General features: G+C 38.0%; 1 protein-coding gene across 1 annotated transcript in view; it reads right to left on the bottom strand.

Annotated features, from left to right (window-relative positions):
* Positions 1-15,326: 15,326 nt before the first annotated feature.
* Positions 15,327-21,419, bottom strand: part of LOC111833705 (amyloid beta (A4) precursor-like protein 1) — a 31,670-nt gene continuing 25,577 nt past the window's right edge. Inside the window, exons 12-17 of the mRNA XM_023792247.2 lie at positions 21,164-21,331; positions 19,795-19,818; positions 19,558-19,625; positions 19,352-19,417; positions 18,994-19,137; positions 15,327-18,541 (exon numbers count right to left, since the gene is read on the bottom strand). Of these exons, the coding sequence (XP_023648015.1) occupies positions 18,440-18,541; positions 18,994-19,137; positions 19,352-19,417; positions 19,558-19,625; positions 19,795-19,818; positions 21,164-21,331 (572 nt within the window). The 3' untranslated portion in view covers positions 15,327-18,439. The remainder of the gene's footprint in view (positions 18,542-18,993; positions 19,138-19,351; positions 19,418-19,557; positions 19,626-19,794; positions 19,819-21,163; positions 21,332-21,419) is intronic.

Here is a 21,419-nt window from a genome sequence, read left to right as displayed (position 1 = left end):
TGAAAAACCGTCATGGGCTGCTGCAGGGAGGGTGTACAGTAATTTCTAAACCATGGCCAGCCATTCAAAAAGTATCTCTGGGGCTGTGGTTGGAAGAAATGCAAAAAAAAATTGAAAAGTTATTATGCAGCTGCATGAAAAATTCTCTGTAATTGCAGCCTAGCCCCCTGGAGCTTGTTATTTGAGAAAGAAGGTGTTTACTGATTTATGACTTATTTATTCAGATGACTTATTTATTAAATTGGAAATGGTTTAAAGGTGTGCTTGTAACAGTTTTGCATTTCCCTGACCTTTACCATCTGAACATTGAATGAATTCTGTCAATGAAGGTGATGACAAGTATGTCCTTAACTCTCATAATATATTAATTGTCTCTATCCCCTGAATAGGTGAATACTCCAAATGATTGTGTACTGTTACATATCACTGCTTCTTCCAGAGACATAGTTCATGCTGATTAAAGCATTCTGTATTGCTACATTGTTTTCTAGCTTTAGGATATATACTTTTATCTTGAACTTCCTTTATCTGCTACTGAATGAAAATAGACACTTGTTATTTTAAAAACTCCACAACATTGGTTTAATAAGGTATGTTGGGTGAAATGCGATGGAAGGTGAATGGGTGTATTTTTACATAACTGAAAAAATGAATGGAGGGGTGGCTGGGGTTTTGAGGGTTTTCCTTGTCCCGTTATCTCTGATTTGTTTTATTTAGTGAGCTGTGCATTGAATGCTTTTTCCAAGGCTCATACAGAAACCCCGGTACAAATTTTCCTGCCAAGTCAAAAGGTTCGTTCATTGATGTAGTTGCATCACCAGTATATTTTAGCATTTCCAGTATATTTTAGGTTTTTTTAAATCTGAAATAATGAGATAGAGGAGCTTTATAAATCCAGCATTTTATCCCTTCGAAGATAATAGATTGGCACAGACAGGTAGGCAGGAGAGATTTTTGAAGTGGAGGGAACAAACAATGAGCAAAAGGTCTCAACTTTTAAGCTTTTCCAGCCATGCTTGATGAGGCATTTGGCCTGATTTAGGCTAATGGTTTAATACATTAAACATTTTGATTGACATTGCCCAACATACATATAATGTTACTTTGTTATCTGGTCTTCTGGTCTATTGGACAACAACCTAAACAACAGATGTGTCACAAGTTTAAATTTGCTGAGCCCCAGTATACTGTAATATTACACATTGTGTGAGGACACATTCATAGATTTATTGCTTTATTCTAACAGACAAAATTTCACCTTAAGTCAGACTTAGATTAAATCATTAGCATTGTTGTAGTAACATAAATTGGTCTACCTAAAATATGGGAAAATTATGTTGACAGTTACATTCAACATAGGCTTGCATAGGTTATACAGAATTATAGAAATCTACTTGCATTGTATTCTGTTTGGAAGAATGCTGTGATAGTTGTTTGTGTTTTATTCTCAATTGCATTTTTAATGTACATGTATTTGGTCCATGTGACTAAAACTGCATCTGACACAAATCACGTAAGTCAGTTCTCAACGTGTACTGGACCTAAATTCCAGAACACAACGGAACACAAACAGAATGCACAAAGTCAACAAAAATGTGGCAAATATATATGATCTTGAATAAAATGTTTAAGAAAGTGACATTAGTATTTGACATATTTATGCTTCGTTAAGTTGGTAGGGCACCGTATTTAAGCTATGTGTAGGCTTATAGAACTGTGTGCGTTTTACCATGTTTAATTACAAACGTAGAGGAAATCAGTGAGACAGTGGGAATGCATGTGGGCAGCACAGGGATGCACGTGGCTGTGTGGACTCCTACCAGCAGTAACCACATGCTGTGAGAAGTTTGATCAGAGTCCCTACATAATTGTAGGGGGATGTGCCCCACCCCCCCTCCCACCAAACCCCACCCCCCCACCAAACCCCACCCCCACCAGCCCCCCAGTCCCCTCTGTCATTTGTCCCCCTAGACTCAGAGCTTGTTAAGATCTGTACTTCCCTGCGTGTCTTTTTACTTGTTGAGTGTCGGTGCTAAACAAGGTGCATTGTAGTTTTTTCTTTTGGGGAGCAGTTAACTTAATATTTTGTAATCCTGTAACCAGACTGTTGAGAGGACTAGATTTCTTAACATAGTGCGGTACGGTTCAGTATGATTTAGTCAGTGTGCGATACCTGAAAAACAAAATATACTGTTAATTTCCAGGCTTCAACATGTTTGTGTGCAATGGCCTAAGGAGTTACTCTGAAGGGATGTCATACGTTGTGCAGGACATCCTCACAGCAGAATAGCTGTCTTAACTGATGCATTGTGTGTCTGAACCTCACAAGCAGCCATTGTCCTAATCAAGGCTGAAAATTAAGCTCGTCCACTTGCCTGAGGTGAGTAATTTAGATGGTGGGTGAGTACAAAACACCAAACACTAGTCTGCTGGCTAGTAAAAACAAATTGCATGTTGGACTACATTTTTTGGCTAGTACCAAAAATTCTGAAGTTTCAACCCTGGTCCTAATTCTACAGATCTTTTAAGGAAAAACCCTGAGACACCTGAGGGTGAATTTGAGATAAAATACCAAAATCAGAAAAAAATTGAGTTAAATGGCCACCAAAACAGGGCACTAAAAATAATCTGCAGGAAAATATCCATCCATTTACTGTATCCATTTACCCTATATAAGATCACAGGGGTCCAGAACCCATCCCAATGGTCACACACACAAAGCAGGGAACAGTCCAGGATAGGATTCCAACCCATTGCAGGGCACTCACACACCATTCAGTACCTCAAACCTCGCTTTATTAGCATTTTTTGGGACTGTGGAGTGCCCAGAGAAAACCCCACAATGATAGAGGGGGAATATGCAAACTCCACACACATGGAGTCATGGCAGAGACCCAAACCCGTGTCCCCTAAGTGTGAAGCAGCAGTGCTGACAATTGTGCCACCACGCCATCATCTGGTGGAAAGTAGTTAAATAAAAAGATCTCAATAAATTGCATTGAATTTTTAATTCATGTAACTGCAAACAATATAGAATATTGTTATCGATGGTGGGGAGTAAAGTGTAGCGTGTAGCGTCACACCTCAAGACCTGGGTATTTAGGTTCCCCCACACTCTTTGGATGAGGACTTTGCATGTTTTTGCTCCTGAAGTTCCAAAACAGATAGATAGATAGATAGATAGATAAACCAGCACCTCTAAATTGTCTATAGTGTGTGAGTGTATGTGTGATGCACTGGTATCCCATTTAAGGTGTTCCCCTACTGGAGAACATTCAGTCTACCTATACAAAGCTCCTAAAGGTAGTGAACTACAATCAGCCCTGGTACAATATGACTAATGCATTCCTGAAATATCTGGAATTCACTAAAATCGCATACTAATATACCCATATCCAATGAGCCCATCCTGGGCTGTTCTCTGCCTAGTGCCTGTAGCCTCTGGAGTAGGCTCTGGACCCCCGGGAACCCTGCATAGGACAAATAGTTTCAGAAAATGGATGGATGGATGGACATATCCATATGTCATATATATGGAAAAATAGGGTTAAAATAGAGTTAACTTGGTAACTGTCACGTTATCAGCTTGAAAAGGACAATGCAAATGCAGGCTGTGGGCAAGTAAACATACAAGCGGGGTGGGGCTGGACGTGACAGTAACTTCTGCCAAATGAACTAAATTAAATAATAAAAACAGTGATACCAATGGCCAGTAACGTAATTATATGCATTTTAAATAAGAAATAATATTAAAAATACATTAATAAATTAAATCATAAACATCTTAAATTTACAAATGAGAGGAGGCCATTCGGCCCATCAAGCTCGTTTAGGGAGAACTTAACTAATAGCTCAGAGTTGTTAAAATCTTATCTAACTCTGATTTAAAGGAACCCAGGGTTTTAGCTTCCACTACACTAGCAGGAAGACTATTCCATACTCTAACTACACACTGTGTAAAGAAGTGCTTTCTCAAATTTGTTTTAAAATGTTCTCCCGCTAATTTCCACTTATGGCCATGAGCTCTAGTATTTAAACTAATATTGAAATAGCCATTTGGCTGAACAGCATCCAGACCCGTTAGAATCTTATAGACCTGGATCATGTCCCCCCTTAGTCTAGTTTACTGTATGTATTGATGTCAATATCATTAATGTAAATTAGGATCAATAGTGGTCCTAAAATTGAACCCTGCGGTACCCCACTATGAACGCAGGCCCACTGTGACATTGTGCCTCTAATAACTACTCGCTGCTTCCTGTCAGTTAACCAGTTTTCGATCCAAGCTGCCACAGTTCCTAAAATCCCTGCAGCTTTGAGCTTAAGCAAGAGCTGTTTGTGGGGGACAACATCAAAGGCCTTCTGGAAATCTAAGTAGATCACATCGTAGGCCTTTTTGTGATGAATTTCACTTGTAGCTTCCTCAAAGAACTCAAGTAGATTCGTTAAACAGGATCTACCTCTCCTAAATCCATGTTGGCTATCCCTCAGAATATTATTTGCATCCAGATAATCTACCATTTTCACTTGGATTATAGCTTCCATTATTTTTCCAGTAATGCTAATCATCATATAACATTCTGCTTTCCTCTGCAGCTACATTAGGTGCTCTATAACAAACACTGACAATTAGGCCATTTGAGTTTTTAGCATCTAGTTTTTCTCTAATTCGACCTCTTTAAATTGTAGTTGAAATCCCCTGTACTAGATGGTGGTCTTGGTTTACTTTGGGGCATGTTTTGAGCAGTTTTTTGAACAGAGAACACCATCTAGTTAGGTCAGAAAATACAGCAAATGATTCAATGAAGCATCATTTTGGCCATCATTAGCCAGGAGTACCCTGCAATAGGTTAGGGTCCTGGGTTGTTCCCTGCCTTACACCCATAGCCTCCAGGATAGACTCCAGACCCCCTGCAACCCTGAATAGGAGAAGCGGTTTCAGAAAATGGATGGATGCCTGTATAGTTGTGAGTAGTGAGCCACAGCCACAATATGGCCGAGCATGCACACAGCACAAATACAAGGGATTATGGTATGGGGAAGGGCCGTAACGGCAACATGGCTACAGCCCCTAAATGTACAAAGTTACTATAGTACACATTGGGAGCACTACATTTTGCACCAAAGTTTAAAAGTTACTGCAAGAAATGCGAGATTCCATGGTCATAAAGACAAGTAACACTTAAGTGTGGCTACCAGAAGAACCAAGCCATACCTGATTCATACCACTGGTGGTTTTCTATGGTAAAGTATGCAAACTGAACCATAATTGCGCTGACATGGCCCTACTTATAAGCAGGGTCAAAAGTGTGACCAAAACAAGCTGGGTGCGTCATGACCATCTAGTTGGTCTAAATCCATGGAGATACCTGAGTTCTGCACATGAATTATCTGAAGGAAAAATGGCCATATATTATATATTATTCATCATTAGTAGTATCATACATTTTGATGTACAAATGCATTTGCAATAACTTGGAAACTGAAGATTTGCAACCTTCTACTTGAAAAGTACTATAGAACAGCTCAATGGAATGGATTTGTGATGCAAATTTCTGCAAGCAAATGATAATGCTAACATTTGATATTAACATAAGATTCTCACAGGCTTGCTAGCAGAAATGAGCACATATGGTATATATAGTTGTGAGTAGTGAGCCACAGCCACAATATGGCCGAGCATGCACACAGCACAAATACAAGGGATTATGGTATGGGGAAGGGCCGTAACGGCAACATGGCTACAGCCCCTAAATGTACAAAGTTACTATAGTACACATTGGGAGCACTACATTTTGCACCAAAGTTTAAAAGTTACTGCAAGAAATGCGAGATTCCATGGTCATAAAGACAAGTAACACTTAAGTGTGGCTACCAGAAGAACCAAGCCATACCTGATTCATACCACTGGTGGTTTTCTATGGTAAAGTATGCGGACTGAACCATAATTGCGCTGACATGGCCCTACTTATAAGCAGGGCCAAAAGTGTGACCAAAACAAGCTGGGTGCGTCATGACCATCTAGTTGGTCTAAATCCATGGAGATACCTGAGTTCTGCACATGAATTATCTGAAGGAAAAATGGCCATATATTATATATTATTCATCATTAGTAGTATCATACATTTTGATGTACAAATGCATTTGCAATAACTCGGAAACTGAAGATTTGCAACCTTCTACTTGAAAAGTACTATAGAACAGCTCAATGGAATGGATTTGTGATGCAAATTTCTGCAAGCAAATGATAATGCTAACATTTGATATTAACATAAGATTCTCACAGGCTTGCTAGCAGAAATGAGCACATATGGTATATATCTATATATTTTGTAATTTTGTGTGATCCGAATCATTTTCAGTATTGTTTTTCGGCTTACGCATCATGTTCAAGTTTTTGCAAAAATATTGCTAAAAATATTCCTGTTTAATTGTTCACGACCAACCTGTGAATAACCAAAACCGAGAATGTTAAATGCGTGAATGTGAAGGGGTGTATATATATATAGAAGTTCAAATAGATGTCAGGTTAAATCTGATATTTTGCACAAATTTCAGATATTGAATATAGCAAAATATGGCAAATAACATTAAATAGATTTAAAAAGCAGAAATTAGGTATATGTGAGTAACCAAGACCTGTGGCAACAGTACTGCATGTTCTTTTGCTTGGTAAATTCTTTTCTCAGTTTCCTACTGTAAGAAAACAACTAAAATAGGTATCTGACCAACGTTCTCATAATTGTAACCACACGTTATCAAATAACAGAGAACTCACTGTTACTAACCATCTTACTTTCTATTTCCCTAGAGCGCTACTTGTATATAAGCCAAGGTTGCTCTTCCTTGAATTTGACCATGTGGGAAAACCAAAAGCCTAGATATCTTGCTATTTACGTTCGAGCTCAGCGCGTTTTGCAATCGGCAATGTACGTTTGTGAAGAATGGGGACAGTCCCTGAGTCTGTGGTCAGAGTTCTTGTGTGAGTAAACGACTTAGGAGTCCTCTCGTCAGCAAGGTTTTGAGGTACTGAGAAAAGCCCGACTCGGCAAGTCACGCGGATTGCAGGCCGGCAACCAAGCTCGGGCAGGAATGCGTCACCCATTCTCTCTCCACCGTGGGAAGGCCACCCAGATTTATAATTCTGCTCTACCACAACTACACTAAAATTCCACTGAGACCTGTCATACTCTGCTCCACTGCATAACTCCCAATCTACACCACCTTAGATTTTTAGCAACACTAATAATATGCGTGTGAAAAATTTCAAAAGTTTCAAAATCGAATTACAAAAGCGATGGTATAAATAATAGTAGCGGTGAATACCTGCCTCATTCTCATTCTCTCTCTCTCTCTCTCTCTCTCTCTCTCTCTCTCTCTCTCTCTCTCTTGCTCTTTTTCTCTCTTTCTGTGTCTGTGGGTTTCTGTGCATGTGTGTGAGTGCAGCATGAAGTTTCTAGTTCCTCAGAAGTGTCATGGTTCCAACTTGCCAAGGAAACGCAAGAGTTTACAGAGAAATGAGCGCCCCATGCAAATGAGCACAATGTGGTGAGAGTGAGTCAGAGTACAGGGAGGTGACCCAGTCCCCTCACCCAAAATGGCCTGTACAGCACAGTATGAACTCTGTACAGTGTACCCTCAATCTTACTGCCTCATCCCCACTCAGCCCATAATGCTGTTTTCAGGAGGAAAACAACAAAAAAGCAAAAATGCTGCATAAGATTCTTTAAAGTCATCCTTTTATTCATATTCTCAATTCAACTTATATGTGAAGAGCACAATATTCACATGATCAAATGAGACAATAAGAGGTGGTCAGTGACCCAAATTACTTTGGCACCTGGGGACTTTTATGTCTGCTGGTTTGTCAGTTTGGTGGGTAATGATTGGCCTATGTGCCTCCAAATCATTTTCTGAGTGGGAGTATGAAAGAGGGTGTTTCCAAAAACGAAATGGGGGAATCACACATGATGAGCAACGCGGTGACCAGCTTCAGGTGCTGGGCAGTGGATGTACCCCATCTAATGATTACAATTTTCACTTTTGTCAACTGGCAGGGTCAGAACTTCCCTTAATTGCTGGCTTTTCTATCCTGTAACTGTGAAGGGTCTGAGGGCTTAATCTTTACTGATATACTGTAGTACAAGAAAAGTTTAAATGACCTTCATCTTGGTGTAAAACTATGATATTATGTTTGTAAAAGTGTGCTAGAGTAACAATATCAAAACCTCTCATGAAATCACCTCACTATTTGCAGTCACCATCAAATACACATGATCACTAATACACCTCATATGGCTAAATAATACCTCACTAAGTGTTAAAACTATCTTTCATATCTATAAAAACTTCAGATTTTTAGTTTTACATACTAAGAATTACAAACAACAAAAGTTGTGCTGAATTATTCTCTTTTGTTCTAATGATTTATCTTTCATATGCGTAAAAACTTTTAAATTTGAGTTAAACATGCTAAGAATTCAAAACCGCAAAATATGTGCCAACTAATTATTAAAAATGAAGATAACAAAACAGCTCAATTAGCATGTTTATTTTAAACATGATAGTAATAAATAATAGCAGATGCACTTTCAGGATCCCTGTGGGGAATGACAGCAAACTTAACTATGAAGGGCAGCTACCTGTTGAGGTGCCCAGGGAGCTGGAGGTCACAGGCTTTGGTCAAGGGCCCCCACATGTGCTGATGCAGGGTTTGAATTGGTGACCTTCAAATCCTGAGTAGACAGGATTAGCTCACAGAACCACATGCTCAGGTACATGGAACATAAGCTGAATAAGGTGCTAACACAGACACACTGTTTACAGTTTTATAACTGTTCAGAGTTTTGGCAGCATCCAAGTCTAGAGGGGGCAGTATTTAGCTCAGTGGGTTAAACCTCTGTGCCTCTGATCCAAAGGTTCCCAGTTCAAGCCCAGCCCAGCGTATGTTTAGGTAGTGTTTTTGTACCCCTGGGTACTGCAATGGGTGAAGCCCTAGTATGCTAAACTCAAATTTTTAAGTCTTTACACAAACAATAGGTTGGAACAACTTTTGTCGTTTGCAGTTCTTAGTATGTACAACTAAACATTTGAAGTTTTTATAGATATGAAAGGTAAATTATCTGAACGAAAAATAATTACTTGGCATAACAATATGTGGTTTTCTTAAAAACGTAGAAGTTTCAGTTGCCTTCAAAGCTCAAAAATCTAGTGCAGTAAGCTGCCTTGAAATTTTAAGTTGTCTTAACTTTTTCTTTTTTAAAGTGTACTCTTACTACCCAGATGAATAGTTATCAACATTTCCTTTGTCTGCATAAGACTTTTGCACAGTATTCTATATATGTGTGTGATAAAAACTTGTTGTTTTGACGTTGTTGGTACCACCTTTTTCATCCCCACAAAGGGAATCTCAATTTTATAAAAATCTGTGACTGCAGTCAAAAAACTAGTTGAAATTCTTGTATGGTGGTTAAGGTTAGGGCTGGGTAGGGGTTAGATTGCAATGGTTGGGATTCATGTCTTTCCCATAGAAATGAATGGATGTTCTCTAAAACGATATGAATACAAACATGTGTGTGTGTGTGTGTGTGTGTATGAATGTCTGTGTGTGTGTGTGTGTGTGAAACAAGCCCATCTTTCAGTTACAAATGTATAGATGACTCATTTAGCAGTTTCCAGTTGTTCAGTTTGTTCATTTGGCTGAAATGTTTCACAACTTTACTGTAAGAGAGAAACATACAAATAAACAGAAGTTGCAATTCTATCCCTTACTATCTCAATGAATTCTCTGCTTGGCAGATTGAGATGACCATGTATTTCAAGTTCTCGTCACCTTGACATGATTCTATACTATCCTTCACCGGACCCTTAGTTCATATTTTTTCTTCAGGCCTACTGTGCATATCCATGGTATATTCCTGGGTTTGGATTTTGTCTTTCATCCACAGATTTGGTTTTCACAGACCATAAAACACAGAAACTGGCATGCTGTTCTGGCTATCCCCTGTCTCATGCCCTGTGCAGCCTGGGATGGGCTCCAGGATCCCCCATAATCCAGTCCTGGAAAAGTGCCTCAATGGATGTCTGATCTATCTTTCTAATTTTATCTTTTGCTAAAAAGCAGAAAAAATGCCACAAAATCTGTATGTCAGACAGGAACCTTGGAAAAACCTTGGAGACGCGGGCAATTCTGTAGTGCAGTGGTCTTGAAGATATTAACTCTATACTGGGATATGATCACTGACAAGGACATGCATGGTATTACTTAAATGAAAATATGCCTCAGAATTACATAGTAGCATAGATTCAATATATTTCAGCATAGATTAACCTCTGCTAGAGATAAACTCGCAGACTAATGGATCTGATCTCATTTTCCCACTTGGAACTTTTGTTGGAATCACTCCATTCGAACAATAAGGCAGAACAACTGTGAAGAACCCTACATATAACAAGCTTCAAGCCGAAAGCCCTAACCCTGTGCTTTAGCAAATACCCAATTGCCTGAAACCAATAGTTGATAGTAAATAGTTTCTGGTTAGTAAATGAGTTGATTAAACTACTTCCAGGTATTCTGAAGAAAACACAACTCTATGAGTTTGTTTTGGGCTAAAATGCGAATCACTGTGTACTGCATTGCTTTGAAAGGTTATGGCTTTTTGCACACGTCTATGTCTGCCTATGATGCATCCTTGTAATGGCCCTAAGACCTCTGTCTCACTTCATGACATTTGTCACATCCGGGTGTTTACTAAACCCCCACAATTTGTATTACAGTTACAAGGAATGTAGCCACATGGAATGTAGTAGATGTCTCATCTCTAATGAGTTCTTTGGGAATCTTCTGTTGAAGAAATCATCAGGATATATTTAGATTTTGGTAAAAATCAGTGCCATGAGCGTGTTTTGGGATAAAATTTGGGTGGGATTTTGATAATCTCATTGGAGTTTAATGAAAGGTTTAGGTGACAAAATCGTGATGTGAATCACTTGGCATTACGAGAAGCCCACCACAAACGGTTGCTTTGTTAAACTGCCACAGCGAAGGTCAGTGTTTCAGACTGATGAACCGAGAGAATGACACAGTCATGGATCTCCTCCGCCTTATAGATTAATTATTTTACAATATCCATTAAAATCAGCACAATCTGAAATTAAATATATGCCATTTAAAAAAAAAAAAAAACTGATTTGTGATATTTGAAGACCAGTCATATTAGTATAGAAAATAGTATGGTTCAGGAGAAGTCAAGTAACTTTTATTAAATTATCACACATAGCAATGAAACAAATTATTACTGACATTTTTGTCAGTTCAGATCATCCAGCAAAAGAGAACTGTAATTTCTGAAAAGCCTGAAAATTCTGCTAGTTCAAAAATTGTAAAAGACACCCTCCCTGAAGCACAAAGAACATTTTCCTATCTTCTTACCTAAGCTGGAAGAATAGCAATGAATAAATAGTGATAATAAATGACAATTAATTCCCCACAAGAGTACAATTGCAGCGGCTTGTTTCTCTTAAGGTTCTCTGTAAAACATTAGTTTCATAGCAGGCACTGCATATGCCTTGGAATGCTGCTTTAATATCATTCAGGAGGAAGACAACAGAACTGTGAAGGTATGTCAGGAGACTGAAGACACAGCTAATTTTAAAACAGATTTTTCACTGAGTGAGATATGTACCCAGAAATTTCCATCCCAGCAGGTAAGAAGTATTCTGTATTACACGTGCCATTCAGACGGATACAAAGCTGTCTTGAAAGAGTGAAATACATAAACTAACAAATATGCTATATACTCACCTAAAGGATTATTAGCAACACCATACTAATACGGTGTTTGACCCCTTTTCGCCTTCAGATCTGCCTTAATTCTACGTGGCATTGATTCAACAAGGTGCTGAAAGCATTCTTTAGAAATGTTGGCCCATATTGATAGGATAGCATCTTGCAGTTGATGGAGATTTGTGGGATGCACATCCAGGGCACAAAGCTCCCGTTCCACCACATCCCAAAGATGCTCCATTGGGTTGAGATCTGGTGACTGTGGAGGCCATTTTAGTACAGTGAACTCATTGTCATGTTCAAGAAACCAATTTGAAATGATTTGAGCTTTGTGACATGGTGCATTATCCTGCTGGAAGTAGCCATCAGAGGATGGGTACATGGTGGTCATAAAGGGATGGACATGGTCAGAAACAATGCTCAGGTAGGCCGTGGCATTTAAACGATGCCCAATTGGCACTAAGGGGCCTAAAGTGTGCCAAGAAAACATCCCCCACACCATTACACCACCACCAGCAGCCTGCACAGTGGTAACAAGGCATGATGGATCCATGTTCTCATTCTGTTTACGCCAAATTCTGACTACCATTTGAATGTCTCAACAGAAATCGAGACTCATCAGACCAGGCAACATTTTTCCAGTCTTCAACTGTCCAATTTTGGTGAGCTCGTGCAAATTGTAGCCTCTTTTTCCTATTTGTAGTGGAGATGAGTGGTACCCGGCGGGGTCTTCTACTGTTGTAGCCCATCCGCCTCAAGGTTGTGCATGTTGTGGCTTCACAAATGCTTTGCTGCATACCTCGGTTGTAACGAGTGGTTATTTCAGTCAAAGTTGCTCTTCTATCAGCTTGAATTAGTCGGCCCATTCTCCTCTGACCTCTAGCATCAACAAGGCATTTTCGCCCACAGGACTGCCGCAAACTGGATGTTTTTCCCTTTGCACACCATTCTTTGTAAACCCTAGAAATGGTTGTGCGTGAAAATCCCAGTAACTGAGCAGATTGTGAAATACTCAGACCGGCCCGTCTGGCACCAACAACCATGCCACGCTCAAAATTGCTTAAATCACCTTTCTTTCCCATTCTGACATTCAGTTTGGAGTTCAGGAGATTGTCTTGACCAGGACCACACCCCTAAATGCATTGAAGCAACTGCCATGTGATTGGTTGATTAGATAATTGCATTAATGAGAAATTGAACAGGTGTTCCTAATAATCTTTTAGGTGAGTGTATATAAAACATAAAATATGCTTATATTAAATTGATAATATAGAATAACAGTAATCCATCCATCCATTTATCTAAAAATCTATCTAAATCTGGGTATATAAGGTTCATCATATAAGAGACCACAGCAAATTTTTAAGTATAATTCATGTAGTAAGACATTGACTGCATTAATATTAATATCTTTATATCTTTATGGGTAAAATCATCATCCTCCAATCCCCATATCCTATGGATCTGTTTGATTGCTTTTCCTAAATGATATACAAGCCACTATCAATCAAAATCCATCAGGATTGTTTCAGTTTCACATTTTCAGTGAATAGAAGACATTAAGTTATACATTTTATGTTATATATTGTTCATGTTTTTAGAAAATTATATATGAAGCGTTTGCAGCATTGTAGTCTGAGGTGTTCTAGGAATGATCTCCTTCAGTCTTCCTCAGACAGGATGAGCAGTGGGATGGATGGAAAGATATTTGTAGATTAAAATCAGAAAGTCCAGTAGAGTAGATATATTGTTGTTGGGGTGTTTGTCTGGCCCACGTGGAGCTCTGCAAAATCAGGTGATGGGCCCACTTACTCATTTCACCTGGTTCTTGTTCCCACTCATTATATAAGACAATTTCCTTTTATTGTGCCCAGGAAAGATGCCCATCCCCTTCCATGAAGTTTTGATTTGATTTTGATTTTTTCCCAAGCAGGTGGTGCCACGGCACAGAGAATAACACTGGATTTACACATTGTGGTTAGGTGAATGTGTGAGTTTGAGTAGACTGCTTATCAAGTACAAAGTAATGTCTGCAACTGATAAGCAGTTATCGAAGATAGATATACAAAATCTTATTTACTGTGACAGATGGCTTAGATTAACAGTCTGCAGTGAGGTAACAAACCCAATGAAAGATCACTGTCCCCGATTACGTACCTAGAAATGAAAAGAAAATGACATCTTTTTAGAACCAGTTCTGTTATGACTTGATGCTGAATGTGTCACATTGCGGCCCAAGTACAAGTGTAGGGAGAGCACAATGCATATGTAGAGCCAAGGAGGCTTTACTGAGGACCATCAAAGCAGATACATGCAACTAAGGGAACACAGACCAACACCCACAAGCCTGACCACAAAGATACAGATGCTCAATGCACTAGTCTGTGCGTATAAAAGGAGACAGAGCACGGAGGGCCATGAAGGAACTGCAAAAAGGGACTGGTTGGATGTGCAACACTGTGAGGAAGCAGGTACTGCAGACACCAGGGAGAGAGTAAAACATTTGGCTGCGAGCCCAAAGGAAGATGCAGATTAAATGGTCAACACAGGTAACTGACATGAAGATAATGATGTGAGGCGTGAGGTTGGACTACAACTACCAGGGTAATTGACCAATTAATAAAATATGGAGAGATAACCAAGGAGACATTAATGAGGCAAACTTGAAGGCCCACCTAATACTCCAGAGACCCAGAGTGCAGGACTAAGTGCGTGGATGTGACAGAATGTGTGTAACAGCCTGTCCCTGTTTAGATATCAAACTTTTTAACAGTTCCTAAAATATCTAAATAAATTAGTCTCATTATTAAAGCTTGCAGGGGAGACCAAATACAAAGTTATATAATTTGTCAAAAGCATAGGGCCATTTGTACAGAAAAAATAAATTTGATCCAGGACTTGAATTCATTCCGGATCTTCAGCAAAACCCTTCCCCGAATGCCTTCATCAGTTTATTAAATCCACCTCTTAAGCATTATCTGCTATATTAGTTAAATCTTGGTTGTTATCATTAGTTGGGTATGAGGTATTATGAGTTCATGCCATGCCGGCCATTTCCCTCCATTGATTTTTAGCTGCCATTTGTGTTCTGTCCTTCCACCTGTTTCTTGACTTTACAATTCGGATTCCAATTTTGGTATTGTTCTGTCTGTTGTGATTTTCTAATTAATTTCCAGTTGATGAGTTTGAGTTTTGGATATTGTTTTGGAATTGGTGAAAAAACAACCACTAGAATGCTCTGCACAAAGATCATCGTCTGATTCATTAGATAGAAATCGATCCTCCGACAATGTTAATGTGTGAGTGAAAATATATAATTGATTGCAGGTATATAGGCACAATTTTATTCAGAAAAGTACAAAAGTCTGGTTGAGGATATGTTAAAAATATCAATAGCTGCTTGTCCAGAAGTGGAGCATATCATGTGAACATTATAAAAAAGAAAAATATAAAGTTTAATTGATCGTTTTCTAACAAAAGCTATTAAGGGCTTTTTATGTTTTCAATAGGGATACACACAAAAAAAACAACTGCCAGTCTCTTGTGGGTCATTTGTAATTTTATTACTATTTTGACTTGTTAAATCAGATGGCCTACAATACATGGTCATTTTCCAGAACAAAATATTCAAAATAATTCAGACTTCTCCAAGTCCAGTTTGGGATGGGACTGAAGATCAGCTTACTCCATGGTATAATTTTCTTATTTACAATGCCAAATCCAGCAGCAGAAATCCACTATCTGATTTTGGAAGGTCTGCTGTGAAGAAATGTATACAATAAGATAATTTTGGTAAAGGTCTACATTCCAGGACATGAGATATTTAATTATTTGGATAATGTCTTCTAATATAACTCGCTGTGGATTTGGATTAGATAGCAAAAATCCATTAGGAGTGATATTAGTTTATTAATTTTTCAAGCGGTTGAAAACTCCAAAGAGCAAAAAGCATGACCCTCAATCCAAACAGTTGTGTATTATAAATTAAAAATAAAATGTGTAATATCTCATCCAAGAGTATGGAAAAATCAACACAATAAATGAAATGCAAATGTTTCACATTATTTTCATTTTCATTTGAGTGCAAAATTTAAATAAAATATAATTCTAAAATAACGTCATTAAAAGCAGAATGCCATAAAATGCTGGTAGGAAACTGACTTAGACTCGAACCCCCACCTGTGAGCAAACCTCTCATCACGTCACTTTATATTTTAATTTTCTTAATAGTCATGAAGAATAAGCTGGGCCTGGTATCCATTAACAGTGTCTATTTCCTTCAATAACAAGGCTGTACAAATTTTTAATGGTATGCTTCTCTATATTTTCTTTCCATGTTTCATTCACCTGTGCCCAAGTAAGCACATTATTTAAAACAAATTATTTCACAATAAAGAAGATTCCAATGAATCCAGTGAATCTTACTGACACATGAATGTTTAACTTGCACGTTTTTGCACATTACAGAATATGTATAGAATACGCTTATAGTGGCCACAAAACCTGGCTGTAGAAACTGAGAAAATAATGCAATTAAATGGTAGATTCAAAAGTCCATAAATGCTTTTCTGGTCAGTAGAGACATAGTGACGCATTCCACCTAAGTTTAGCTATGTTCACAAAGGAGCTTAATCTGGAAGGAAGAAATGTCTAAAATCCTCTAAAAGGCCTTTCACCTAGACCACTCATTCTTATTTACAAAGACAGAATGTTCATTAGATTACAACAGACTCAAGTTTATCCTCATAATCACATAACCCGATTCTTCTCGTGGGATGTGTAAACCAAAAAAGGCAGTATCTATAGTAGACAAAAACATTCCACATTATCGCCTCTAAGATTTCAAGTGGATTATTTTGAACTACATAACATCACATGAAATGCATAAAGACTTACTGAGCTATAGCAGTGCGAGAATAGAGATGTTAACAGCAAACACCTAAAAATACCACACACACGCTGTTCCTCTGATGCCTGATTCGCTGATGTGTCATTTAACACTACATACTTCTGTGGCCTCGGGCTTTGACTGGTGTTAGGATTCACTATATTAGAAATGCCACCTGTCATTGTAAATCGAACATTACTTTAAATTGTTTGTGTTCACTCCAGATTTGCACCACATTGTTATACGCAAATTAAAATCACAATTCATTTATTTTTAGAAAGAAACAAACATCTTAAGAATAATCAAAAAAGCCTACAGTGTAATGAGCTCATTAATAAATTTTCCCTAAAAAGGGATCTATAATATGGTGGTGCACATTTCAAGAACTTAATGTCTACTTAAAATACATTCAGTCAGAAGTAACTACACTGTTATCTGTGCTGTGCTGGTTTTTACAACAGTCCGTTTTCAATCAGCCATGTTTTAAAAATTCTTTCCCACTCTGAGCAGCACAAAGTGTATGTTTTCATATATATATGTGTGTGTGTGTGTATATAAAATGTGTGTGTACATATACATACATATATATGTAAATACATATGTATGATATGTAATTTTTTTGTTACTTTTAATCCTCACACATTGCTCGGATGCAAATTAATAACGAAAGGTTACATTTTTCAGTTACCTCTGTATTTATATTTTTGATTACACTGCAACATTATTCTTATATAAAAACCAAAAACAGGAACAACACAAATACGGTAGCATTATACATTAAATTTTCATGCTTTTTTGAATTAAGGACATTTGATTATAGTTTAAAAAATTTTTAGGCAGCAGCAAACAAAAATAATAAACAGTTAATGTTTGGGTTAATTCAGTAATTTAATGAGCCACATTTGTAGCTGGCAGCTACAGCTTGAATTTAAATGTCTAAAAGAGAATGTAAATTATTTTATGCATTTTTAGAAAATGGGAGTTTCTCATAATAATGATGCAATTTTATCCAATTAAAAATTACTGAGCAAAAAAAGTTTTATCTCAAATCTTTTACTTTCCTCACACACACACATTTTGCTATACTTTGTTTTCTTAGTACTTCCTTTTTAGAAGTAGGATTTCATAATCTACTACAGTGGCATTAGGGGTCACAACAGCAATGTCTATTTACTGAAAGGTGAATGAGGGTCAGGGTTTATTATTAAGTGCACAATAAGTCAGCTTTTGTTGTGTTTCACTGAAAAAAACAATATTATAATCAAAATTATATTCACAAAATGTACTACTACTGTACAACATAAAATATTTTTTAAACAATTGACTCTGATTCATACAAACAGGGAGATTTTAGAGACTTCTTTGCAGAATCTTTATCTCCATGATAAACCCCTGTTCTCACAAATGTAATTTGACACACTAGATAATATGTTTAAATTACAAATAAAAAACATGCCACACCATAGACTCAATCAGCGGCTTTTAACAACAACAACAAAAACAAAGATGGTGGTTATTTTTTTTATAATGTTTACTGTCAAAAATGTATGAAGGGTTTGGGAGGTTAGGGAATTTACTTGCTTGTCATGTTTGTTGTTGTTGTTGTTGATCTTAAAGCAACGTATTGGAATATGAGAGGTGCTTTCGATGCCCCTCGGTGGGAGAAGAGAGAGAGAAAAAGAGAGACATAGAGAAGGGAGAGAGGGAGAGAGAGAGAGAGAGAATCCAGTGCTGCAGGAGTAACCGTGTGGCCCCATCCGTCCCTTTCAGTTCATTTGCTCAAAGAATTTGTAGGTGGGATTTTCATAGCCGTGGTTCTGCATCTTGCTGAGCTGCCTTTCTTCTGGGGACAGCATTGGGTCTACCTGCTGTAGAATACCAGCGAGGGACACACATCAGCCAGGGGAAGAGACAGGGTGAGAGGGGAAAAAAAATATGCAATCTCATTAATAACTTTAAAATGGAGAAAAGAAACACCTGGACCTCATAACTGACATAATTGATTGGTGAAGACAGAAGGAGTTTACATATATTTTGCAGTGGTCAGGATGTGATTCCATATGAACTGAGTCTGGTCTCCGTGGACCTCAGTTAATAAGCCACTAAATCTATTTCTCTAAAATTTCAATGTTGTAATATTGATACTAGTACTCCAGATACCAGAAATCAAATTCTTTGATTTTAAGCAATTAATGTGGCAATAAAATTGAAATGGGTTTTCTGAGTGAATAACAACAATAAATTAGTTCTTAGGTCATATATATAGTACGGCACATATCTATGAATAAGACAGGGCAGAAACTGGGGCTCAGCTCCTTACCTCGACTATACCATGGCTGATGGTACCATAAGGCTTCCTGCGCACCAGCAGAAGACTGATCACCATAACCATGGCGATTGCCACAGCAACCACAAGTAGCCCCACCATAGCACCACGGTTAAATGTCTCCAGGGCATCTGGTTGCTAATTGGTGAACAGAAAAAATGATACATTAATGAAGCAAGAAAAGGTAAATTATAGAATTGTGTATAGATAGCTTGAGGCAACAGTGAAAAGAAGTCCCGAAGTTGCTTTAATTGTGAAGGTTGGTCAGCCACAGAATCAATTTAACTTTCCACAAATTCCACAAAAGGAAAACAAAAGAGATTTGCTGAGACCATTCTATCTGAATATTTACCAGCTCATCTCTCTGGATACCAGGTGACTTGTATACTACTTGCTTGAGTTCAACAGAAGAGTTTACCTAGCAAGATACCAAAACACAACATTTGAAAAATGTGCACTATGAATGAACTGACAGGGACAACAAAATTTAGGTCAATGTGTGATAAATACTGTATAGAGTTTTTTGCCATAAGCAAGAAAAAGGATTGATCTCTTCACCTTTTCTTCATACTCGTAATTTGGGATTTTCTCAGCTGTGGTGTAGTCATACTCGTCCATTCCAGAGACTGTTTTAGAGCAAAAAACAAGAGTACTATTATCACAAGAGGAAGATGTGCAGCAAAAAAGGTCATGTTTCCAAAACAGTGATCCTCCTGCCATCTTCTTCAGCAAAAACAGAAATCACATTTTGTATTCTAGGAACATTTGTTACTGGGTGTTCAAGTCACTACTGACCTTTCTTATTGATGGGCTGGGAATCTTTGAGAAGACAGAAAGAGAGAATGGAACAAAATGCAAGGAGAATAAGAGCCAGTCAGTCACCTTGCTCATTGCTGTTAAGTCATCATTGAATGACACGTATTCATAAATCTGATTAATAAGGTAAGCTGACACATTTTATTTGCTAGCATATATACAGTGGTACCTCAGTTCTCGAACTCATTATAACTGGAATTTCTTAAAAGTTGAATCAACCAGTTCGAAAAAAAATTGCCTAGAACTCGATCTGAATCTCAGAAGTCAAACCATGAACGCAGACCTAAGAACTTGTACGCGCGGGGAAATAAATCACGGGGCATGTCTCTCAGCAGAAAACAAAGGGTAACGCTTCAGTCTCAGCCCCGCATTCGCTGTGATAGCATCGTGCATGTTTTCATTAGCTGAATCCATATATTTAGACAGTAAAAATACATTCAGACAATGATAGACAGTAACAGTAATTATTATGATATAATAAAATACATTTAAAAATAAAGATTTCTTATTAATTATTTTAATATTAATAATAAATCATTAATACATTTAATTATAATAATATTGTCGTGCCCAGTGGGGACGGAATGGAGACAAAGGCGCAGGTGTCAGGGTATTGGGGAATACGGGGTTTAATTACAGGTAAGGCAGGTAAAACGCAGATGGACAACACAATGACCGGACTGGGGAAACAAACTGAAACACGGACTAAATACGGAGGACTAATGACAACAAACAGAAAGAGCTGATCACACGGGGATTCCACACGGGGTTAACGAGAGGGCGTGGCACACGGAATGAGCGGACGATCAGGGCAGGACACATTGTTTGGATACATGTATTTTCTTACTTTAAAAATGACTGTTTTGATAAATGTGCTTAGATGTGTTTAGTACAGTATATGCTCTTCTTGTTTTATCCGGTTCATTTTGTGTTTAAATGCTAAAAAAAAAAAACATATTTCTGTGTAATTTTTTTGTGGCCAGTAACCATTTAATTCGTTTTCCATTATTTCTTATGGGGAAAATTGGATCAGAACTCAAACTTTTTAGGGTTCGATCCGGAGTTCTGAACGGATTAAGTTTGAGTTCTGAGGTACCACTGTATTTCTGAATACATCATTCTGTATCACATTTAGAAAACTTGTAGTATACTTGCCTTGTGACACATAAGTACTTTTACTGATGAGTGTATGTGAAACCCACATTCAATAAACTGGTCAAAGTAATAACTAATCAATAAATCAATTGATATCATTTTAGACTCACCAATTCATTAGTCTTCAGTTTGCGCAGAGCGCAAACACTAAGGCTGCCATGAGCATCTGAACAAACAAGAATGCAATACGTACCAATGTTGGGTGGATATGGCCGGTTCTGAAAGGCCTTCTCCTCTTCCTCCTCATCATCCTTCTCTTCCTCGCTCTCAGCTGGCAGCAGCTCCTCTGTGGTATGAGTCTCGGAGAAAGAGGTAGTCATCAGTTCACTAATGTCTCCCTTCTCTGATTTCACTAGCTCTTCTGTAGAAAGAGAGAAGGCAAATGGTACTTGGCAATTTTCTAGGGAACAGTTAAGAGAAGAAAGAAAGAAGATGGGATGCAGACAGAG

The sequence above is a fragment of the Paramormyrops kingsleyae genome, unplaced genomic scaffold (genome assembly GCF_048594095.1).
Source record: "Paramormyrops kingsleyae isolate MSU_618 unplaced genomic scaffold, PKINGS_0.4 ups41, whole genome shotgun sequence".
Taxonomy (NCBI): domain Eukaryota; kingdom Metazoa; phylum Chordata; class Actinopteri; order Osteoglossiformes; family Mormyridae; genus Paramormyrops; species Paramormyrops kingsleyae.
This window is presented reverse-complemented; position numbering and strand designations above follow the sequence as displayed.